The sequence below is a fragment of the Macrobrachium nipponense genome, chromosome 39 (assembly GCF_015104395.2).
Source record: "Macrobrachium nipponense isolate FS-2020 chromosome 39, ASM1510439v2, whole genome shotgun sequence".
Taxonomy (NCBI): Eukaryota; Metazoa; Arthropoda; class Malacostraca; order Decapoda; family Palaemonidae; genus Macrobrachium; species Macrobrachium nipponense.
Window position 1 is genome coordinate 14,509,086 of NC_061099.1, and position 27,159 is coordinate 14,536,244.

Genomic DNA, 27,159 nt, shown 5'->3' on the forward strand with positions numbered 1-27,159 from the left:
GAAAATGAGTAATATGAAGTCAGGTACATCTTTAAAGGGAAAATGAGTATTATGAAGTCAGTTACATCTTCAATTGGAAAATGAGTATTGTGAAGTCAGGGACATCTCTGAAGGAAAAATTAGTATTATGAAGTCAGGTACATCTTTAAAGTGAAAATGAGTATTATGACGTCAGGTACATCTTTGAAGGCTTCGAAGTTGATAATGAGTATTAAGAAGTCAGGTACATCTTCGAAGTAAAAAGCCGCGAAATAATGTGCAACCTTTTAAATCAATGTAATCTTTATGACTGATACTCGTCCCTTCAAAGTGGGAGGTTAACCTGGGCATAGCGAGTGGGCATTAACTAACAGTGTAAATGAACTAGAAGTTAACTAAGGCTTTTCAGGAAAAAAAAGTAAATGGCTTTATTCCTTAGAATGCCAAATCATTTTCCGTAAACTTGACAAGAGCAGACAATGCTGTCGAAGGGGCAGGAACCAGTCCTGCAGATTACACAAAACGGAAAGGTCAAAGTTCATAACGGTCATTTTCCCATGGAAGATACATCTGATTACAGAAGCAAGATACTGCCACTCTAGTCATGGGCTCAGTTTGTTTTGAGTCAGTTCTTGATGTCAGGTGATTATGGTAAACGACTAACAGTGCTGAAGAGGTCGTTGGTGGCTACTTAGGAGAACCGTCATCTGTCACCTTTTCGTTTACTTAGACCATATCAAGCTAAAGAGCTTCGCTGTGCATAGGGGTAGAAGACAACACATCAACTTGGTTATATTTTGTATTGCAATTTCATCAAAAAAATGTTCTCATGCAGATAAAGATTTTATTTGTATGAGTATAATGAAAGTAGAAGTGCATCTTTAATTCTAATCGTGGAAATAACAAAGATATCGACGAAGATAATGATTATCGTAATTTTGGCAACAACATTCAGTGAGCATTGTAGAATTACTGAAGCAATTCTGACCATTCTACGCTCATATGTTTTATAGATGTCCCGCCAAGGGAAAATCAATCCATGTATGTTTTTGTTAGCTTTTGGTAAATAGTAATAATATTATTAATAAAACTATAGGGCAGATATAAATCTCATGACCCAGGTGCACTAGAACTCACCTTAAAAGAAATGTAATGAAAAAATTTTGAAAGCAATCCATTTTGAGGTTTTTCAGGACAGGAGTGCAAAAGCTCGTTTTTTTTCTTCTTCTTCTTTTTCGGGGGAGGGGGGTTGATGGGGTGTGGGGAGACGTGGAGTGAGGCTATCTACAGTAACGTAGGTTGCGTTTTGAAATTTACGTCTCACTGTTAACAATGTAATCTCTTATGCTGAAAATGGTGTTTTCAAAAATAGGAAATTTCTATCCATCAAAGATTTCTTTGTTCCAAATTTTCCAGAGAAAAGGAACAGTATTCTGTGACTAATGGAATCCGGTTCCCTTCCCGCCCCCCACCCTTCTTAATTCATGTCAATATCATCAACACTTCTCTTCCATAAAGGAGAGCCAGATCAACAATCCCCAATACATTTGAAGTTATGCTTTTAGTTACTTCTCTTCACTTCCAAACCTTTTCTAGAGGAGAACCTGTCGCCTTCCTTATGCTTCATCTCTTTCGTGATTCACATTTTTCTTCCTTTTTTATTCGCTGAATTGTTTCCATTTAGCTTCTGTAATAATCTCCCACTTCAATTCCTCAACCAATCAAAACAACATTCATTTCTCCATGTTTTTGGCCTTCATTTATTCTCATCGCTTTACTCTTTTTCATTTATTCTCATTACTTTTATCCTTTTGCAACCCTTTGCAAACTGTCACCAACCTCTGCAAGTTCTCTTCACTATCGCCAGCCATATAAAACTCCAGTCACGAGTCCTTTTTTTTTTTTATCCCACAATTATGCATCCACAGCTCCCGTGATTTTTAAGGTACCTCATAATTTCTCTTAAAAAATATCAAATAGCTATGGAAACATTGAGCTTCCATATTCCAAACCCACATCTACATCGGGGAGTCATTCTTTTGAGTCTCCCGTTTGCATATTCTCATCATAATAAAAATTCTAATTGCTCTCAAAACATTGCCTCGTGCATCATGTGTCCTCATTACAAGTCTTCGTATTTTAAATGGTTTTCCTCAGTTATTCCTCTTGCATTCACAGGACGTTTAATCCCGAGAACGAGGACTTTGAAAGGTGATACGCTCGTTTCATTTCCTGGTAATTTACGTATGATAAAGACGTGACGGGATAATTAATAGCCTCTCTCTCTCTCTCTCTCTCTCTCTCTCTCTCTCTCTCTCTCTCTCTCTCTCTCATCGTCGTTCGTCGTGCAGAAAATGGATCCGGTACATATGTATCCTACTGTAACAAGTTCAATAGGCGAGATACTTTCTATAAGAGAAGACATACTTCCCCGAAATTAAATGTTCCTGCGGAAATCGAATGCACTCCGCGGAGCCATGAAATTGACTTGTTTCTTTTTATGGAGTGGACCCGTAAATTTTATAGTCTGGGGTCAAAAGGCAAATGCCATAACTGGATTTTTTGCTCCGGAAATCCCGCGAGGTTTCGATTCTGCCCGTGTTTTATTTTTCTTTTTTTTCTTTTTCTTTTTAGTCATCGGTTGGTTTGCTAGCTATATGAAGCAACAACGCTGGTTATAGTTGTGATTAAATGGGTTGTTTTTCGAAAGATATATTTTGGCACTCGTACTTGTGGCTGCTTTTGTAACGATAAGCATAAAATGTTTTCCAAAAACAGAGAGTTTAATTCAGCTCTTGTGAAAAAAGACGCCATGCGTGTAAGTCCTCCTCCTCCTCCTCTTCTTCTTCTTCTTCTTCTTCTTCTTCTTCTTCTTCTTCATCTTCTTCTTCTTCTTCTTCTTCTAATTTTAGGATACACACAGTGAATTTTTCCTCATGATACCAGTACTTCGAAAGTAATAATGTATAATTTTAGTTTTTATCCATTCATTCCATTTCCTGAAGTTTACCATACATAGAAAATAATTCCTAGCCGAGGAGGAGGAGAAGAGGGAGGAAAGAGAGGAGAGAGGAGGAGAGAGAGAGAGAGAGAGAGAGAGAGAGAGAGAGAGAGAGAGAGAGAGAGAGAGATACCAAATTCATATACTCAGAAACAGGCGCATACGTATTGTTCGTTTTTGAAAACAGCTGTTCACCTCTTCTTAGAAGTCATTTTGCGTCTTGCATTCCTTTAGCTTCCTATTCGTCTTTCGTCATCGATTTCGAGGAACCGTTTTTAATCGATTACACTTTCAGTGTCGGTTTGCAAATAGAGGAACTTCAGTTGAGAACAGTGACATTTTATTGTTCCTCTCAGACAGCAGAGGCCTTTGGGATGGGCAACCCATTACCCTCATCTAAACCTTGACCTGACGGAAAAACACTTCTTGAAAGAAAAGTAAATAAATAGTTTCTTAAGAAATTATCATACGAAAATATGCTCTGTGAGTGGTACAGAAATTAGGATAAGATGGTGGTATGTAAACAGAGATGATATAACTTGCAGGCATAACGTTTGTGCACGTGTGTGTGTATGTGTGGGTGTCATCATTTAGTACTGAATGATGATACGACTTACAAAAATCTAACAAAAACGACTTACAAAAAACTAAAAAAAAAAAAAAAAATTCCCTTGATCAAGTCACAAAAAACTTCAATAGCACAGTGAAAAAAATACCTTAAAGATAAAAAAGAACTAGTGGGCTATTATTGCCAGTCAAATTTTCTTCGCTACCTTACTTGTGCGGATTAGTCAAAACGCACAAAGAAAATAATCCTATGCGGCCTGTCATCAGTACTGTTGGCTCAGTATCATATATTAACTTCCGAAATGTATCAACAAGCTCTTGTCCCCGTTACTTGGAACTATCTCAGATTCTCACATATATAATTCTCTAGGTTTAGTTGATAAATTAAACAAAATCACTTTGTACCCCACTGATAGATTCGTTAGTTTTTACTAATGTCCTTATAGATTCTATTTTAGAGTATCTTAGTAACGAACTAACCCAGCATGAATTATCTCTACCTGTAAGTCATATTTCACTCACTAGGTTCTGCATTGTAAGTTTATATTCAAGGAGAATTTTATAAACAAATATTTGGTATGGCAATGGGCAACCCTTTATCACCACTCCTCTCAAACTTGTATATGGAATTCTTTGAAAAACGCTATTTACCTACTATCATTTATATTCCTTTAAAGTGGTATCGATATGTTGACGATGTTTTAGCCTTTTTGCCTGCTGGCATTGATGTAAATGATTTACTCTCTAATTTGAATAACCAGGTACCATCAATTACGTTTACTTTAGAATGGGAAAAAGACAATTGCCTCCCTTTCTTAGATGTTTTAATACATAGAGAACCATTTCTATGTAAATTCAGTTTAGGAAACCAATCAACAACTTAACTTATATGTTATTTTTATTCGGGCCACCATCTTAATATCAAAATATAAATTTTTTCTTCTATATTTTTACGAGCATTACATATTGTCAGTCCCCAATATTTGCATCAAGAAACTGAATACATAAGAAAAATAGGGACAGATTTATGTTATCCTTCACATATGTTAGAAATTTGCTATAATAAAGCCCACAAAAAGTTTTATAATAACGCACTAAAAGAAATGCTAATAAAAAATGGGCCCAAGGAAAACAATAACATAAAATATATAAAATTCTATGTTTAATTTGCCTTACTTTTTATATCGGACAACCTAGCAAGGATTTAGAAGTAGGAATTAAACAGCATAAGTATTCTGTCAAAACTGGATAAACAGGCAATGCAATATTCATTCATTTCAGTGAAGACGACCACAGAATAAACTTGAACAGCAGTTCAGTAATGCAAGATCAAAAGATGTCTTGTCACGAAATCTTTTAGAATCCACTATTATATAACTTACTTCCAATTGTTATCTTGATATTACCTCTGGCTTGTATTATTTGGACCCTTGTATAAGTAACATGTTTAAGAACGATCTTAAAGATAAAACCACAGACTTAATTATTTACCTTATAGAAACTTTCTTTGCATATGTATGTTTAATATATTTTTTGTGAATAAGTTTACCTTGCGAAAAATTTTGTCTGGTCAGTTACTGCCCAGTATAATCTCTTGTCTTGTTCCTTCTGAGCAGTTGGACTTAACCTTTTGTACACTCCTTAAATTGTACCCCTGTTTTGGGAAGGTTACTAATTCTCCAGGTGTGTTGGATACTAGGAACATAGTTTCCTTTATAACCCCTAGCTGTTACTTATACGACCTTCCTTTGTAAACTTATCTTCATGTTTATGTCAGTCTGCTAAGTAAAGGACCTTGAGTCGAAAGGCCTTGCAGTACGCCTTTGTTTCACTTTTCTTCGTGGCTTTGGCCTTTATTTATATATTCATCACATCCCAACTTTTCGTGATTCAGTTATGCATATCATATGTATATATCCTATATATAATATATATAGATATTATATATAATATATATATATATATATCTATATATATATATATATATAATATATATATATATATATATATATATATATATATATATATTAATATATATATATGTATATATATATAATGTATGTCATACATACACACACATATATATACAATTATCAAAATTGTCCTTACAAGCTTGTTTGTTACTTACTTAACTTTCTTAATCAAAGATCATCCTCACACCTATTTGGATATGCTCAGAAAGCTGCAAAGCTAGATAGTCCAATACATGCAAGCAATTCCTCCTCTCAATTTCATCAGCTCTCCAGTGAAAATGATATTGTTCATTGCTTCTTAAACTCCATGAAAGTTGGTCTCCAATGTTTTGCAACCTAAGTAATGTAGGGACCTTGCATGCAGGAGTGGAGTCAGTATTTGTGAGGCCAGATCAGCTGAACTGTTTGTAAAAACTATCCCCAGATAATTTCCTGATGGAGAGCAAATGGCTTCTGCAGCATGTGTGCCGTTCTTCTTAACAATTTTATATGAAATCATATTGCAGCTGAAGGTGGTGATAATTTGCGTCTTGCAAAATTAATCTGAAGATCTGTTACTGCAGCGATGGACAATCTGATGAAAATGAGCAATTTACTTTTCTTGTAGTGAAATAAGTACGGTGACTTACCCATTTATTGGTACCAGAGTCTCATTCGTTCCTATGGAAGGCGCTACTTCTATTGCCTGCTGTACTTTAAACCGAAAGTGCCATTTTATGATATTTTAAGATAAGCACTTCTGACAGATATCTTATTATTAACCAGGAAGCATCAGTCAGCACCCTCTGTCATGAAATGAGTGTACTAACTTGCTGGAACCAGAAAATGACTAAATACAGGAAACGTTTCTCAAGGAGGAGACGTTTTCGTCTCTGAGAACTTAATAAATATTCATCCTTAAATGGTACAAGTGTTTTCAGAGCTCTACGTGAATTTTGTAACTGCAAATTCAGAAACTAATCGTGATTAATCTTCCTAATGAACATCATATTCTTTGGAAGCTTGAATTTGAAGTCAATGGCTCCTGTGGGCTTGTTCCGCATGGCTAGGTTTCATCTTCTGAATAATAATAATAATAATAATAATAATAATAATAATAATAATATTGAAAAGTGGATAGTCTTTTTTAAAACAACACTCCCTCTGTCTCTGAGATACTGACCACATCTGAAGGAAACGGAAGTTGAGGGAAAATAAAAAAAGAAGAAGAAAAAAAAGCAGGCTTAGACCTGGCCTGGGAAGAAATCGGTTTCCTCGAGATAATAGGTGTAGGGAGGATGAAAGAGCCAGTTTAATATGAAAATGGTTCGAATGGTTTTAATGGAGAGATAGATTGAAGAGAGTTTAGCATTCCCAGCTGATATATATATATTATATATATATATATATATATATATATATATATATATATATATATATATATATATATATACATGATTATAATCACTTTAGCACGTGATTCATTTATCAAGAGGAAAGAGGTTTAGCATTCCCAAGCTGATATATATATATATATATATATATATATATAATATATATATATATATATATATACATGATTATAATCACTTTAGCACTGTGATTCATTTATCACACATATCCACAGGTGAAAAATAAGAGACGGTGTGTAGGTCCTGACCGGTTTCGACTTTATTGCCACGCCATTGACGAAGGGGTGATGCATAGTAATAGGAGTCACAAATATATATACTACAGAGCCAGTACTGACAAACATATACAACACCGTTTAAGACTGCAGATCCACCCACATACACAAATACACATAGAGTAAACACACACGAACACACACACATACACACACATAGATATATATATATATATATATATATATATATATATATATATATATATATATATATATATAATATATATATATATATATATATATTATATATACATATATATATATATATATATATATATATATATATATATATATATATATATTATCAAACCAGAATTGTTAATAAACACTGCTTGCCCAAGTAAAGCTGATAACATTACTGGCACTAGTGACGACAGAGGCTGCCTGCTGTCGTAGGGGCTAAGTTCAGAAAAATGCCATCGGCAGAAAAAACTGGCCAAGAGCAATGCCTCAGCCACAAAGAAATGATCAGTGCAATTAGCATTAAAAAAATGTGCAGTGTGACCAATCGATGTAAAAACTGGCTCTGATCATCTGTCATGTGATTGTGGAGCACGAGAGTGGCACTCTGAGCAGCACAAGGGCTTCTAATTAGGACGGTGCCTGTCCTTTGAAGAGAAGGAGTCCTGGCCGAGCAGCAAGTGCAGGAAAGGCAGCTGGTAGAGCAGTTGGCATATCACAAGTAACAGTAGTAGGACCGAATGAGGAAGAGGAGGAGGAGGAGCAGGAGGAGGAGGAGGTGGAGAAGGGAGGAGGAGGAATCCGGAGGATGATGATGTTGAGGAGGAGGAGGAGAAGGAGGAGGAGGAGGAGGAGGAGGAGGAGGAGGAGGAGGAGGAGGAGCAGTACAGCTGCGCGGATGGTCTGGCAGTGAAGGGATCGATAGAGAACGCTTGTTGGAGGAGGAACCAGCTCAGGTGGTTTGGTCGGGCTGACACAACCACCACCACCACCACTACTTTCCCAACCATCGTCTCGAACCAACATTGCAAAATCCAGCCTGGTCAGTGAAACAATCGTGAGTGTCCTGTGCGTCGCTCCGCGAGCGTATCTTTGAGTGTTACAGTGCAGAGATATAGTACACAGTGGCGGCCAAAGCGAGGTCTGTAAGTGTTAGCAATCAGCAAGCAGATAGAGCCTGGAACCGCTGCTAAACTGCTGGCGCACTGCTCGGTAAGGGCACAGCTACTGCAGCAGCGGGAATCAATACTAGAGTGTGTTGGCTAGTCCCGTGCAGTGTTGCGAGGTTTTGTTGTTGTTTCCTTAGATGACGATCACCTCGCTGGGTTAAGGCGACTGACTGACTGACTGACTCTCCTTCCAGGAAAAATTACGTCTGCAAATATGACATCGCAGACATTCGTTGTCGTGGCCGAGTGCGAAAGGAATACCTCACTTTAACAATGCGGCACTGACGGAAGGAAAGGAGGTAGGAAGGAAAAACCAAGAAGAAGAAGAAGCAGAAGCAGAAGCAGAAGAAGAGTAAGAAGGAGGAGAAGAAGAAGAAGTAGAAGCAGAAGAAGCATAAGAAGAAGAAGAAGAAGAAGAAGAGACAGAAGGAGAAGAGAAAACCAGCGCCCTCGAACTCCCATCGTACTCCTTCACAGTTTTCTCTCTCTCACTCTCTCTCTCTCTCAAGGTGAGGACCCAAGTCGATCCTTCTTGGACAAGCCGGCCGCCCCTGACCACACCCAGGTCGCCTGCCACGCCCACTACTATACCCAGTACCCACTCGGGCGCCCAAACCTTAAAAAATCCAAATCTTACATAATGACGGCTAAAGGCTGTTGTTAGCACTGGGCGAAAATTAGGCCAAGCTGTCCAAAGGCCCATCCATTTTCCACCCTGATGGAACTCTTGCCATCCAGATCTGTTTCGTGGTCGAAGATTCACTTTGATTGATGCGTTTGTCTTAACATACACACACACACACACACACACGCACACACACACACACACACACACACACACATATATATATATATATATATATATATATATATATATATATATATATATATATATATATATATATATATACACATTTGGTTTTACCTCGTCTTTTATAACGTAGACTTTAGAATCATGTTTCATTATATGTGTACTTTACGTATACAACGTATATAGAAATTTTCTTTATATATCAGTTCATGCATTTCTATTTAATCTAAATTGTCAGTGTATGGCTGATTCCCTGCTCCAACTTTCAGTGGAATGGATTTTAATCAATGCAGTTATTCTCAAATGTATATCTTTATTTATGAGTAGTTAGTCGTACACAACAAACACAAACACACACACACACTATATATATATATATGTTATATATATATATATATATATATATATATATATATATATATATCTATATATATAATATATAATATATTATAATTATATATATATATATATATTATAATAACACACACATGTGCGTGTGTATCTGTATATATATATATATATATATATATATATATATATATATATATACACACACATAAAGACAGTATTTTCTTATTAAGACGGTTCCCACAGATCGGATGGATTTCAAAGTGAGCAAATCACCATTCTAACAAATGAATGAAGAAGAAAACTCTTTTATTTGCGAGACTTTCAAGAATCTCAAAGCCATTTCTGTAAACATATTAACCCACATTTCTCATATAAACGCATGAGTATGCGAAAAGAGCCATATGCATGTTAATGTTATAATTGAAATTTGAAGAATTATTTTGTCCATATCCTCAGGCGAAGAAAAGATTAACGAAGAATATATGTACTTATCATTTTTTCTATGTGGAAGTTATCTGTATGGGAGCTCATCCATGATAGAGCAGTAAATCATGGATGTGACAGCGACCGTCGTTTTGCTTCTTTTTCTGGTGCCACTCTCGTTTAGGGCAAACAGCCTACTGTAGGAGATATATATATATATATATATATATATATATATATATATATATATATATATATATATATATGTGAGCATATGCGTGTTTGTGTTTTATGTTCCATTAGTAATCATGCAGACTGAATGTATCTGATATCACCAGTGTTTAAAAAATTTATAACGTAGAATGAAAGATTTATGTTCAGTATATACAATACACACACATATATACGCATACATACATACATATTTATATGTATATATACACATATATAATTTGTATTTACATTATGGTTGCAAAACCGACGTAGGTGAGTATAAAAATCTGCGGCCCACAGCAAGAAACATTCCCCTTTGAAGATAACCAGGTCACTGTTCCTCGGGTACATTTTTGGTAGCTGGGTGGGGGGGTGGGGGGGGGGGGGGGGGGGCGTTGTCTGACTTTGTGTTATTTCACTCTTACGGTTTTATAGATAAATTTCATAGGTGTGTTGGTATTATTGATAGATTTTTTATAGATATATTGGTTTTGTAGATAAATCTGATAAATATGTTGGTTCTATTGATGAGTTTTATAGGTATGTATGTAGGTTTTATAAATTTGACAGGTACGTAGTTTTAGGGATACATTTTATAAATATGTTGGTTTTATAGATAAGTCTGATAACTCTATTGGTTTTATAGGTGCATTTCTTAGGTATGTTGGTTTTATGAATTTGATAGATAAGAATGTTTTATGGATAAATTTGATAGATATGTTGGTTTTAACGAGATATGTTGGTTTTATCGATACATTTGATAGATATGTTGGTTTTATAGATAAATTTGATAGATATATTGGTTTTCTAGATAAATTTGATAGATATGTTGGTTTTCTAGACAAATTTGAGAGATATATTATTTTTCTAGATAAATCTGATAGATATATTGGTTTTATAGATAAATTTGATAGATATATTGGTTTTCTAGATAAATTTGATAGATATATTGGTTTTCTAGATAAATTTGATAGATATGTTGGTTTTCTAGAAAAATTTCATAGATATATTGGTTTTATAGATAAATTTGATATATATATTGGTTTTCTAGATAAATTTGATAGATATGTTGGTTTTATGGATACATTTGATACATACGTTAGTTTTATAGATAAAATAGATAGATATGTAGGTTTTATGGATAAATTTGATACATATGTTGGTTTAATAGATAAAATAGATAGATATGCAGGTTTTATGGATAAATTTGATACATATGTTGGTTTTATAGATAAATAGACAGATATGGAGGTTTTATGGATAAATTTGATGCAGATGTTGGTTTTGCAGATAAAATAGATAGAAATGCAGGTTTTATGGATAAATTTGAGAGATATGTTGGTTTTATAGATGAAATAGATAGATATGCAGGTTTTATGGATAAATGTGATATATATGTTGGTTTTATAGATAATATAGACAGATATGCAGGTTTTATGGATAAATTTGATGCATATGCTAGTTTTACAGATAAAATAGATAGATATGTAGGTTTTATGGATAAATTTGATGCATATGTTGGTTTTACAGATAAAATACATAGATATGCAGGTTTTATGGATAAATTTGATAGATATGTTGGTTTTCTAGATAAAATTGATGGCCATGTTTGCCTGGTTATTACGCAGGACTGCAACAGTTTTCAAGGATATACAGTTTTCATGGACTAATGCTTAATGCATGATCATGGAACAAACTAATGTGTTGGAAATTGTTAATATCAGATATTATCGGAATACATTCCCCCTACCCCCACACGCACATACATACACACACACACACACACACACACACACACACACACACATATATATATATATATATATATATATATATAATATATGCGTGTGTGTGTGTGTGTGTGTGTTCAATTTTAAATCACGAAAAAGGTAGAGACATGATGATTATCCGAACAAAGTGACAACCACGAACGAAAAGTAAAGCAATTAAACTACTGAGATGATGAGTACTTCTTTCGTCTTATAACGAAGACATGGTCACAGTAACTAGTACTTTTCCTTCGTAGCTTTGACTTCGTTCATATATATATATATATATTATATATATGTGTGTGTGTGTATGTGTGTGTGTGTGGGGGGGGAGGGGGGGGCGTTGATGGGGGGACCACCCTTGTGTGCGTGTTTCCAGTATTTATTTAAATATGCTTGCTTTGGACGAAATGGGAATATATATTTCATGCGCAACTATACCCTGGTATTTAGTTACATACACGGACTTCCATTGTTTGGATTTTCATGTGATTTCTTAAGTTTATGCGTAGATTATGTGCTTGCCTGTACTGTCTTGTCATGAAGGAAGGAATATCTAAATTTGGAAGTATGCATAGTGTGAATGCGCGTGTATATCTATACATGTAAACATAAGCATATCCGTACACATACTAACACAGAGACACAAATACCTACACACTATATATATATATATATATATATATATATATATATATATATATATATATAATATATATATATATATGCATGCGTGCATACATGCATACATACATACGTACGTAGATACGTACATGCCTATACATACACTTTTAGGAACTCATGCCTGCAGTGGAATGCGATACCAGTTGACAATTTCAGTCATTTTCAGCCAAAGTTTGAATGCTGAAAAATGTGATGGATGCTGTGAGGTGGTAGGCAAATGTATCTTATTTCATTTTTCAGTATATAACTGGACATCTTTCATTTACTTATCTTGTTCCTCTTCTATAGTAAAAATCAATTATCTTATGGTAAGTTAACGGTTATAGAAATAAACCTTTCCATGTCTTATCTTATGTGATCTCTGTTTGACGTCTTTTAACATAGATTCTATTTTATTTTCACTGGTCGACACCTGCCACTTCGGACTCAAGTACAATCCAGTTACTGATATCAATATGCTCTTAGGAAATACGATGACTTTACCATTTTCATCTCACTTTTTGCCTGTGCGTCATTATAGTTATGATAACTGCTATTATTTCTGTTATGATAGTTATAGGACAAAACTAGGAGTTAAACAGTCACTAGATTTATTTCCGATCTTTCCACTTGAGCTTATACGTATATGAGAAAAATTTTTCGAGAGAGAGAGAGAGAGAGAGAGAGAGAGGAGAGGATAGAGAGACGAGAGGGATTGAGAGACGAAGACTGAGAGAGAGAGAGAGGATCTGATTAAGAAGGGTTTTTGAATAAACTCAAAAGTCTATAAACTAGCGTATGAAGATAAAGCAATATATTATAAGGTATAAATAAACTATTTATCAAGGCGGAATTGCTTTGCTGTAATTGGTAAGTTTATGGTAAATAACGACACGAAATTTCTTTATCAAGAGTGAATTATTCGAGGTAAAATTCGGGTGAAATTTACTCGGTCATAACTTCATGGCTTATTGTGTATCATACTCTATCATTTAGTGTGAAGTCAACACGACATTTCTTTACTAGGTCTGTATCGTTGACGTGAAAACTTGCTCCATATATTCCTTCATAGAGGATATGTATTATTCGGGATGAAAATAGCCACGCTGTTCGATCATAACAAGATTGTAGAGGGTGAAAACAGAAGAGACATTCCTCTGTCATCCGTGAATTATTCAAGGGTGAAAATCGGCTACTCGGTATTACTCGGTCATGACCGGATAATTTCGAGTAAGACCGACGCTATAGCTATATAGCCCTGTCGTGACTGCCTTCTTCAGACTGAAAATCGGTACAAAATTGCCGCCTGAGAAAATAAGCCTAGGGTATGTCCAAAGAAGGAAGGAAAGGAGGGAAGGAAAGGGGGATACGATGACTTAATCTCAGGGTCCATTACCTAACCACGTATTTTGGGACAAAAGAAAATGAGGGCGGAATTCATGTCACCAGGAATTTGATTTGCCTCTGTTAACCCAAGGGACTTGGCTGGTTCCACAACCGGTAAGTGAGCGTTTTTTTTTTATTTATTCAGAGGGTTTCCCTTCATGGTTAATCTGTGTTAGGTATTTTCTTATGCTATAATGGTGGCGCCTTGAAGGATTTATGGATTCATCCTAATTATATCTTTTTATTTGATTCTCATCGTTTTCTTCCTCATGGTTACTCTGTGTTAGCTGTTTCCTTATAATATAACGTTTTTGTTTTGGAGATTCAATGATGTGTTCTTTTTATTTTATTTTTTTATTACTACTTGACAGATTTGCTTCTTATGGTTACTCTGTTAGCCGTTTCCTTATATCATAATATTGTCCTCCCAAAAGGTTAAGCTTTTATTCTTGTTATTCTTTTTGTGTTGCTTTCAGCTTGTTTTCTTGTGGAGGATGAATGATTGTTTAGATAGAATTACTGTCACTTTTATGAGATCATCACTATTTTTTTTATTCTATTATATACAGCAGTTTGGGTGTTCCTATCCATCGAATTACATTACGTAAATCCTTGAAAGATATTGAAATGATTGACGTATCTTTAAATATCATTAAATCCTTTAAAGATATTTTCCTGATTTTCCATCACGCTCTCGAAAACACAAGCAACAAACATTGCGAGATTTATGACAATAATTTGTAAAGCTTCCCTCATGAAGGAAGAATTCCCGTAAAGTACAAACACTAAACAAGCAAAAGCATCTCACAGCAGTCCATAGTAGTCTCTCGCTGGGGCGCGTTCTATTTAGCACCTCGAACCTTTTAATAGACAACTGAACACACCAACGCACGTCTTGAGCCCCACCACTGTATCGGGACACCTATTTCTATTCGTCGCCTTGTAAACAACCTGTTACCCTCACACTCCGAAAATAAGTCGCTCAAATTAACGTATTAAAGCACTACGGCGAGGCTTAAAATGGCAGGAGTGATTAAAAGGAAGGAGGAAAAGGAGGGGGGAGGGGGAGGGGGAAATATTAAAGACGATGATAACAACACGGAGGGAAAGAAAGTAGTGATTGGATTTTGTATCTGGCGCAGGAACATATCTGGAAGGCCCTTTTCGACCTGAAGATTTAGATTATATTCTTCTGAAAACAAACAAGTCGATACAGAAAGAAATATTAAAAGCCAAATTAACGACAGAAATGTATCCAACACATCTTTTACTCTTAATTATGGTAGGGAAGAGAGTTTATCATAAACAAGGGCATTGTAGCTATTACAAACAAATACTTACGTAACATGGTAAGAAGTGATTAGCAGATTCGATATATACAGTTCATATAATGTTTCAGGTGTGATAAATAGCAATGTTACTATACGGATGCATTATGATTTTTCTTAATGGAAAATATTAGAACTTGACTTCCACAAGATCGGAGAGATAATGTTTTATAAGTTTGTTAATGATAAGCAAAACATTAGAGATTTTCAATACCAACATCTGGCTCCTGATCAAACTGATCTCAAGAAATACAGAAGATGGAAATTAATGAAAAAAAAGCCATATTTGAACAGCAATAAAACGTTCAGATGTGTCATGAAAAACGTTATCTTTAAAACGTTAATTATCAAGCTTCCTTTCCTTTCCTTTCCTCATTTTCTGTGGATCTTTCCTCCATACAGGAAGTGGCAATTGTCATCACACTTTCACTAATTTCTCCTCCTCTTCCCCATTTTCTCAGCCTTTTCTCGGGACCCTTCTGTTAAGTGTATCAATTTAAGACCTTGTCACTCTCCAAGTCGAAATGAGGCTCATTTTCATCCAAAATCAAGATTTCTTTTCGTCTTCTTGTAGTACTTCCCCAAACTTCCCCTCTCAACATTCCGAGTCAAGAGGTTAATAGCGTCGTAACCTGGATGAAACGTGAACGCAAACCTGGCAAAAGTTGTTGCTACAAAAACCTGAGGTGAAGTTCACATGTGATATATGTCACCTCAGAGTACTTTATAAAGTTGTGTAAAAGTTGTGTAATGCGGGAGGAGAGATCTTGCACTTACAGCTTGGGATTGCTCCTTCCCCTTCTCACTTAAAACAGATGAATTACGAATGTTTAAAGCATCACTTACGTTCGGCTAACTTCGAATGTACTTTTTCCCTGTATGTGACTCGCTTACGGTTCGTTTCTCGTCCCTTTTCCCTTTCTGTGGCCATCCAGTAACAGAGCAGCGTTCGTTCTTTAGTAGACGTATAACTAAAGGGCCGAGTGTTTAACAAGCCCTTCAGCTGATCTCCCGTTGAGATAAAGAAAGACGTTGTCTCATGTGTTCCATTATCCTTATGCTTCTCCACTTTTCAAGAGGTAGGTACGACGTTGCCACTGGAGGACGAGTGCTTCGACCTCATTCAGTTCTTGTGAGGTTGAGCAAGATGTGACGTAGTGTGGACTATGTAAGGTGTGAGGGAAAGGAAAATGAAGCAGAGACAAGGCTCGAAAGCTTATTGTAAAGAAAAACAGGGAAACTTACATGTAAACCTTGCTTAGTAATATGTGAATGGTCCAAGTCTACATCAATACAGACTAGTTTCGTCAAGATTTTAATTTATTGGAAAGAAAAATAGGGAAACTTACATGTAAACCTTGCTTGGTATTATGTAAATGGTTCAAGTCTACATCAATACAGACTAGTTTCCTCAAGATTTTAATTTATTGTAAAGAAAAGTAGGGAACTTACATGTACACCTTGCTTAGTAATATGTAAATGGTTCAAGTCTTCATCAGTACAGACTAGTTTCCTCAAGATTTTAATTTATTGTAAAGAAAAATAGGGAACCTACATGTAAACCTTCCTTAGTAATATGTAAATGGTTCAAGTCTACATCAATACAGACTAGTTTCCTCAAGATTTTAATTTATTGTAAAGAAAAGTAGGGAACTTACATGTACACCTTGCTTAGTAATATGTAAATGGTTCAAGTCTACATCGATGCAGACTAATTTTCCCAAGTTCAGTGTAATTCGGACTTGTTAGAAGTGAGGGGTGCACAGCCTTTCATAATTGTGCACCAGAAATTAGGAAGGGGATTAGAACTGTAGTTTTGCGCTTAGACAAAGATCAAGTGTCACTCTCATCATGCACAATTTTCAAAGGAGACAGTTGGAGGCAGCTCGAAAGTTATGGTAATATGTAAATCAATTCCTCAGTTATTATGACAAAGACCATTGCCTGTTTTGAGTTATAGTGACAGATGTAATGGTGAGGAAGAAAGAATTATTATCGTCAGTTCGTTGTCTGACTCGATATAACTGTCAGCATTATGCTATATTGTTTTATAGATCATTGCTTATTCAGGAACTCCAAAGTCATAAAGGTACAAATTTTATAAAGTGAACAATAAAATCTAGCAAACTTTAAAAAAAAAAAAAAAACAGATATTGTGTTATTGGCGAAGGCATTTATCATATCAATTATTTGCATTACAACTATATATATATATATATATATATATATATATATATATATATATATATATATATATATATGCATAGATTAATTTACCAGGCAGCAAATTCATTATGCACTTATTTTGTCTAATATTTGTCAATATAAAAATATAACAGGATGTGATGAAGCCACTGTATTTCACTTAAGTAAAAAATGGAGACTCAGTTGTCTAAAGGTTAAACTAAATTCATGTAAATAAGATACTCACTTAAAAAGATATATTGACAATTCTGAAAAGATATCAGAAATTTGTTTTCTTGATCTCAGAAGTTTGGTCAGCTTTTTTGTATTTGTCATGAAAAGTCATATTAAACACCAACAACATACCATCAGTTTACATAAATATGAAAATAGACCTTTATTGCCTTTATTGTGTCAAGAGATAAGGTATCAAGTGATGAAAATATCAATGATTTTTCGAGCCCAGATCTAATGTGGATGCGAATAGATATTCCTTTTTATTCCCGGAAATTATTTGTTTGTATGGTGTTTTTACGTTGCATGGAATCTGTGGTTATTCAGCAACGGGACCAACGGCTTTACGTGACTTCCGAACCACGTCGAGAGTGAACTTCTGTCACCAGAAATACACATCTCCCCAGAAATTGTTAGCGGCTTGGATGATATAGTATATGCCCATTTTTTTTATTTCTTAAATTTTTTTTACAAAAGAATTCTCATTTGGTCATAGGAGATAACTATTGCATATGAGCATCAACAACATATTTTACAGAGAGTAATACAGGATGTAGACAATGGCTCTCATATGAATATTCGCCGACACTTTCACTGCCGTCATTTCATCAAGGGGTAAAAAAAAAAAAAAAAAAAAAAAAAAAGAGGCTGAGTGTTGTCAGTGTCCAGGTTCCCACGAAGATAGGCTTATGATTAGATAGTGAAAATATCCCATCTTTATATTCATTAATCTATTTCATTTCATTATCTGTCCAAAGACTTATGCCAAGTCTATAACATAAATGTTTAGAACTATATCTGAAGTTTTTTTGTTAGGCATGATTTTTAGTAGATAAATTTGACCTTGGTCCTGGGGTTGTACGTTGATTATAGAGGATTATGTTGTTAAAGTTTGTACGGTGCATGATTTTAAAAAGGAAAACAATCTAACCAGTTTTTGTCATTGAGTCTTCAACACCTAAAGATGAAGACTACATTCAGGTTCTGGATATTTGTATGGAATGGCAGTTTATGTGTTAGCTTTCTAGTGTATGCTAAAGAAATTCATGAAATGAAGTCGTTGTTGGTTTAAATAGCAGTGCATTTGGAAATTCCATAAAAATGAGCTAATATATAAAATTGTTGCAAATGTTAGATATAGATGCCGTGAGTTTTCTGACGTGGATTTACAAGGAGATAACGAATCAAGGAGCTAAAGAGAAAAAAAAAATAAAGAAAAAATAATCTGAAACTAACAAAAACGAAAACGACAAGACACGAAAAATCAACGAACTAAAAAAGCATAAAGGAGCGGAGTTAGGTACAAAAGAAGGCTGAATAGACACAACACGACACAAACAAAACACGTACTAAAGCTTCAGACAAAAGGCGCGAACTGAAAGCCAAGAAAAAGAGAAGAAAACAAAAGAATGGAGAAGGCTAAAACAAGAAGAAAGAAAAAAGAAAAAGGGCCGAATGCAAAAATCAATGGGACGAAGCAGGCGGAGAGAGAGAGAGTCAGTCAGTTAAAGTTCATTTTGGTGTCGACGTCTCCTTCCACAACGTCGTCTGATTAACTTGATTTCAGTCAAGAATGACAGAGTAAGTTGCAATAAGAATGAATGACGAAGTAAGCTGAAATAAGAATGGCAAAATAAGTTGCAAGAATGATAAAGTAAGTTGCAACAAGAGTGGAAGCTTACGTAAGTCCCAAAAAGGGGAGTCCATCGTAAGCAGTGGGTAAAGAGAAGTTTTTTTTTTTTTTTTTTTTTTTTGGTGTGTGAGACCAAACACAGTCCTTATCGCGCAAGGTTTTACGACATTAAAAATAGGGGCTGAATATTGCTGGAGACGTAATAAAGAAGCGTTTACACGTGGCACCACAGTGTATGCATGTTTATGGTCATAATTACGGTGGAAAGTGACTTCAGGTTGGCGCACTTTCTGCATTTTAAATGTTGACGAAGTATAGTGAATATGTAAAATGCATATACTATATATGCATTATACATACATACATACATACATATATATATATATATATATATATATATATATATATATATATATATATATATATATGTGTGTGTGTGTGTGTGTGTGTGTGTGTGTGCACGTGTATGTATGTATATATAATTATGTATATACACACACACACACACACACACACACACACACATATATATATATATATATATATAATATATATATATATATATATATATATATAAAGAGCAACGCATTCAAGAGATGAATCACATGAACGGTGTAAGAGATTATTTCAATTTTGAGCAGTGGAAAAAAAATAACCGGAACAAAATTATTGGACTAGAAATGTAAACACAAAGAACCAATTCAGCATGATCATCATTGTACAGAACCAAATGCGCAAGTAAGGGGAAATAAAAGATATTATGAGACGTATCCAAATATCCCAAAACTCATTTTTCGTAGCCCATCAAGTTTAGAGACTAATTTTCCATTAATAATCATGTATTTTTTGTTCTATTGGAAATAGCCGTTTTTCTTTCTAACTAAAGTTCCCGATGTGGAAAGTTTCAGGGCTACGAAGGAGCGAACTATACAGATAATATCAAAATCATGGATCGAGGTCTGTTTTGAAATGCTGAAGAATTTTCAATTTTTCCTGTGGTTAGTGTACTAAAAAGGATCCTGTATAAGCGAGTGAGAATATTCGAATGCTTGAGGAATCTTTTTTATTTTTATTTATTTATTTTTTTTTTGTGTGAAGGCGACTGAAAATACAATCATATACTAAAAGCTACTTTCAGAGCAGAAAACCCAAGCACGTCATAACAGGACATTTTTACACCTCTAATCGCGTATCATAATTGCCAAAGAAGCATTTTCTTTCAAAGTGAGATGGCATTCTATCTCTCGGATAAGAGAGAATAAGAATAAGAGGAGAGAATTCTGCTTGACAATGAGATGTGCGAGCAATAGAAAAGTATTCAGTTTCCTAGTTGCTACAGAAGCAAGGAACCGCCGGTTCCTTACATAAACAAACAGCCTCGTGAGAATATGCAGAAGTTCACGACAACTTCTTACATTTATTATTACATTTACTATACATTTCACGATAACAACTTAAAACTAAGGGCTATGATAACACAAGATGCACAGATACACACATCATTGCAAAACCAATATACAAATACGTGCATAATATCACTTTCGTGCTCGGCATCCATTATTGAGATTTTTATGATACTGTATCGAAGCGGTGGAGATATGTAGGTCAATGTCCTTTCTATCCAGTGTTGCTATTATATGGTGCTACAGTAAACGTATCGTTATTGGCTCCAGAAGGAGCAAGATACAGGGCTGGCATGAGGCCAGCTTATTCCAACATCAACCAGAAGCGTAACATTCGCAAAGATTAATCGTTAGCCAATAATTGATTTGTATACGGTGTAGATTCCCATGTACTGCGTAAATTCATGCAGGGTAGATTTACTTTTATCCATTATTTTTGCTTCAAAAGTTGTCTTTGGGAGTTCGAGGCATATGTCCCTTTCTACCGTTATAATCATAAAGCCATTGGTCCCGTATTCATAGTTTTCATATTCTAAAGGGAAACGTTTCTCAGTTCTAGAGGGAATCTAGAAAAAAAAAAAAAATCCAGTCCTCTGCCAACAAAAACGCTGTTTATTCCGTGCATCCTCTCTACTTTCCTGATGAACTATAGCCTGCTCTCCTCAAGACCTTTTATTTCGGTTCTCATTTTTCAACTAATTCTGGTTATGCTTCTGCCGGCGAAACAATCCTCAGCGTTTCCTTTTTCTTATAATATTCATGGACTCTGCGATGACATTGAAATTCACCTTCTCTCTTGTGATAATACTGAGGAACTTCACATTATTGCAGACTGGTCTCTGCGATATCCATTGACCAAATCTGCTTCCTTTCATCGACCAAGCTTTCTGATGGACTCATCTTTTCCATTTTGACAATATTACTGTCATTTGTCCCTTTTTTAAATAATCTTCTCTATTTTATATTTCTCTGTTGCAAGATGGCCTCCCTATATCTTTCCTACCGGTTATTTTAGTAGTCATCACTGGGCTGAACTCAAAATGAGAATTTCTCCTCCTGTAAGACGGCATCACAACACCCATCAGGCCATCACCACCTCCCGCATTAGCTTAGTGGGAACCGGCTCTGTAACTTTCTTCTTCTCGCTGCCAGACTCTGAGAGTCTTCCGACCCCTGTTTACCTGACTCGTACGAGATTTTCATCTTTCAAGTGGCCGGGCTATCGCTTCCTTCGGTGCTTATACACCACTTTTTTTTCTAATTGTGTTTTTTCTTATTTTTCATCTGGTTTGAGGTAGAGGAATTCATTAGATTGCCTCTTCCTTCGGCCTCGTTATGAGATAAAATTGTTTTTCCTTTAAAGGTGAAGCAAGCCTTCACTTTAGTGTTACCCTTATTTGAAAGGAGAAATCTTTATGTTATCTATAATTTCGATAGCCATATTCTTTCAATGATTGTGGGTATTTGATTATGACCATCAAATATATCTTAATTTTTATTAATTTATTTTTATCTGTACATTGCTTTCCAGTTATACCTTATCATCATTTCCCTTCTCCCCCTATTTTTTTTATAATACGTACGCGGATTATGTCTAGCGGAAGCCAACTTGGCCAGATAATGGTCTTTTAATCTTATGCTTTATAAATGTGCGCGGGTCATGAATAATAATGGCGATGATACATCAACAAAGATAAAGATTATTTCCTGCTTAGAGTTCGGTACCGTTCTGGACATTGCGCTAATCTGTCCTCAAAAGCGTTATACAACGGCAAGTCATTGACTGATGGGGAAATTAGTAATATGCGCTACATACACTTGCAAAAGCTTAGAGGTAAACGCACATGTAATCATTCACAATCACCCAGGCATTATCTCTCTCTCTCTCTCTCTCTCTCTTTCTCTGTGTGTATACATATATATATATATATATATATATATATATATGCATGTATGTCAAGTTTCCTCTTTGTATCTCACAAAGCTATACATAAGCATTAAGCCATGAATATAACCTAATATTTGTGAATATAAAAATGTCATGGTATATATGATAAAAAACACACACACACACACACACACATATATATATATATATATATTATATATATATATATATATATATATATATTTGTCACACATACCGTGACATTTTTATACTCATGAATGTTAAACGATACTAATACATATGTATGTGTGTCACAAAGGTGAAACACTATGATCTATCCCATTCAGTATCTTAAGATACATCCAGTAATGAAAGTAATTTCAATCCAAGGAAAAAAATGCCTAACGAATGAGACACTAAATCTGACAAACCAATTTAGTCTAAGGACATTCGCCATAACATTTGGCGTCAATCGTACACGACAGAATATCAACCCAGACCTCCGGTTATAACTGTTATCATTAGAATTCGGGAGTTGAACCCTATTCATATGGAACAAGCCTACCATAGTGGCCACTGACTTGAAATTCAAGCTTCCAAGAAGTAACAGAGGGTAAAGGGAACCACGGAAAGAGGAGATCTCCTATTAGAAAAAACAGATTAACAAATAGATAAATAAAAACGTAAGAGCGTCATTGAAATACAAGGAGAATTGTATTAAGTTGGCAATGCATTGCATCATCGCTTGAACCTCAGAAGTTATGCTTTGAAAATGCAAACTGTGCAACTGCTACACACCTTTCTATTTCAATGTAACTGGTTGCGTCACCTTCAGTAGTACCTCTTCCGGTACCTGTTGGGGCCCGGGTCATCAAAAGTGCCGTATTTAGTGTCCCTAGGCCGGGCAGTAACCATTTAATAAATATTCACACTCTTTAGGTTGTTTTATATTCTCTGTTTCATGTGCTTATGTTTTGTTTGTTTGTTTGTTTGTTTATGTGTTAACTATGATTAATTATATGTATAAGTATATATTGTTTCATTAATAATCATTTATGTGAATAAGATATTATTTATTACAGCTTACATTCAATTTTACTCATTATTATTTGTTGTTTTCAAGTCGATCCTGTTTTGTTTATTTGTATTTGTTAGTAATTATGTGTAGTGAGATATGTTGATTATTAGTTTTCATTTACAGTACAGGTTCTTTTTCTTAAACAATCTCCTGTTGTTTCTTATAAATTCCTGGAATAAATATATTATTTATGATATAACTTACTTACCCATTGTTTAATGTTCATACCCACAGCTTTAATAATATTTTTCTTCCTTTCTTTAAAGTTTTTGTTTTTTTTATGTGTTAGAAAAACATATGTGTCCAGGCAAACCATAACTTCCTAAAATGGCAAAATGCTCAGGAAAAGTTTTTATTCTTTTTAATTCTCCTTAATATTTGTCATAAAAAATTGATGATGAGACGATGAAAGTAATATGAGCGTAGTTTGATTAGAGAAATTATTTACTTAGAAATTGGTTGGCGGGTGGATCTGCTTCATGATGGCCTCTGGAGTATGTCATTGACACAAAATGTACTTAATCAGTTTGAATGAATGAATCTGGTAGTCAATTCATTAGCGAGACTCATGGACGCCTACAGTACGTTTATTAAAAATAATCGAGAAACAGTTGTACAAACTAGCATCATGGTACAAATGCCATGATAAGCAGACAAACCATCACAAAATGATTACTCCCATTCAGACGAAAAATCGGAAGGCATCAGCCATGTCTACGGTAAGCATCAAAAGCGGAGAATGTAGTACATACAAAACCCCAGATGACTTCTAGCTTTGAATGCAGAGAGAGAGAGAGAGAGAGAGAGAGAGAGAGAGACATTCGTGGCGTTCAAGTTCGCTCAAACTATTTCAGTCAAAGTACAGGCTACGGTTTGTCATTGTTGAAGGAACAACTTCACGTACTGTGAAATGTGGATATGCTTCAAGAACAGCACACGAATACTTTCTTTAGTTTCGTAGCACCGTCATATCATTATTCTTTACAAGATGGCAATTTCTTATTATGAAAAGGAGAAAATTAGTATCAGACAACTTTCTTTAGTCTAGTAGGCCTTTGATAAAATTCTTTACAAGATGGCTATTCCTTGTTATATGAAGGGGAATGTCTGTATCAATAGTGATTTCTTTAGTCCCATAGTCTCTTACAAGATGCTATGCCTTATTATGCAAGGGGAAAAATTAGTATCTAAGAGCACTTTAGTACCGTATTATTCTTTACAAGATGGCTATTGCTTATCATACGAAGTGGAAAGTTAGTATATAAAAGTATATAATAAGTCAAGCTGTAACTTAACGTGATTATACTAAATCGGACCTTTCATCTGGAAGGGTCTAACCCAAAGAAATGGGATATTTTTTATCCGATGAAAAAATGAAAGCAGACAGAGGCTAAGCAGTGACTAAAATAGGACTGTTCTCAATATCAACATCGTTTAGTGTAGTGTTCAATAAGAATATAAAACCATTAAAAAAGTTCCATATTAATCATTATAACGATAAAATAAGTAGTGAGCTAGTGAGCTGGTATTCTTGAGTTAGTTATTTAAAAGGTTTATACCGTTATCCTTGCGTCAATGATCAGGTGATATTGGTATTTGCCTGACTTACAGAATTATACACACATAAAAGGAAAAAAATGGAAATAATTCTGAAACAACAGCGTACGTATTGAGCCATGTAGAATATCATAAACATCACAGACATTAGTATACCCACAAAAGAACGTCCTTTACTTAAAGCAGGAAATATGAAACATTAAAAAGAATGAACAACAAACAGGATTCACCGGAAGAGAATCTTTATACCTCTTAATAGGATAATGGTGGAATCGTTCTGTAAATTCTGATCATCCCTTGAGAGCCCCGAATCTCCTCTCAAGAAGATTAACAATACCCGCGAATAAGTCTCCTTCCGTTACAGGGTTCCGTGATTAGAGGCTTCTTCGTAAGGTAAGGAATGTGAACAGCGCCAAAATTCCTTGCATATTTGTACGTACTGTAGACATCCTACGACTGGAAGTGTCTAGTTCAATCCATTCCTGTCGTCCATTTGGAACTTTCTCGTGTTGGTGTTATTATTATTATTTCTGGTGAAGAAATCCACATTGGTGTAAACGCCTATTTCCATATGTATTTCTAATACATATTGACATTTACACCACTGTGGATTTCTCCACTATTTTAGTGACTCATACTATCATAAGATTAACATTATTATCATTATTTAAAAGATAAAGCCCTATTCGTATGAAAGAAGCCCACAGGGGTTACTGACTTGAAGTTCAAGCTCCCGAACAATGTGGTCTTCTTATGAAAGAGGTTACACAAGATGACTCGAAACACAGTATCAGTTCCTTTGGCACCAGATTAGATTTGAATCCAAGTGGGGGCTGTCACAGTTACACTGTTTCCCTGTTATTACTTCTTATTTCAGTCAGACGCCTGACTATTTATAAGTTAAAAGAATGTTTTAAATATATTTTTCACCCACATCTATTTGTTCCTGTAAACTCAAGTTAACACGTTGTATCTAAGCACATACGATCGATCAGTGGTCTGTAACCTAATAAAAAAAGATCAGGTAATTTTTCGTACGCAGCGCTGTTTGTGTTGAAATCAATTTTCCAGCTCAAAAACTACTACTCTGGAAATCTGAGCATTCCAAGAGTCCTTATCAGGTCATTCGTTCAAAGTCAGTCTGGGGAACGAAAGTGCAGGATATATTCGAACAACAATATTGGTACAAGTATTCATTTCAGTCTGTCATGACATTATTCGTCAAGGTACTTCGTCCAGTTCAAGTGCTTTGACAGAACATTGTTCACCTTCCAGTTCCTAGTTTCTTACGAGTTGCTTTAAAATAATTTTTTTTTTTTAAAGAGTTTCCTCTCTTCCAAGCTTCCATTTTGTCCCATTCTTGGTTTATCGCTGATTCGTTGCTCTTTTTTTTATTGCTAGTTCTTCACACTATTTTCCTTTTTCCCTTCCCCAACCAACAATAAAGTTATCTGTCTATTCTTTATGTTTCATTTGTCTCTGATTCGTAACTCGTTTTTTTATCACTGGTTCTTGGCATTGTTATCTATTTCCCTTCTCAATCAACATTAAGTTATCCTTCTTTTAAATTTTTTTTTTATCTTTGGTTCCCTGCTCTTTTTTTACCACTAGATCTTGACACTACTTCCTGTATCCCCTTTTTCTGTCTAGTGAACGCCCGCAAACACACACACTTACACACAAAGTCCAGTTTTCCCCAGTTTCCCCAAATTTGGTCGGAAGCTTCGCCCTTTTATCCGTTCTTTTTCTCCGACTTCTAGAATTTGGTATTCAAATTTTTATCTCGTGTCTTATGTAGATGGAATTTTCCTTTTCCCAAAGTCATAGACTCTAGGAATTCCTTGGATGAACATTCTGTTATTTTCTTCACGGGGCGTGTTTTTCCCGTTGGAATTCTTTTTCTTCTTTTTTCTTTTATGGCT

At 35.0% G+C, this 27,159-nt stretch overlaps 1 protein-coding gene across 1 annotated transcript in view; it reads right to left on the reverse strand.

Annotated features, from left to right (window-relative positions):
- Positions 1-2,762: 2,762 nt before the first annotated feature.
- LOC135209964 (histone H3.v1-like) overlaps positions 2,763-27,159 on the reverse strand; it is a 53,277-nt gene continuing 28,880 nt past the window's right edge. The window contains exon 4 of the mRNA XM_064242690.1: positions 2,763-2,927. Coding sequence (XP_064098760.1) covers positions 2,763-2,927 — 165 coding nt within the window. The remainder of the gene's footprint in view (positions 2,928-27,159) is intronic.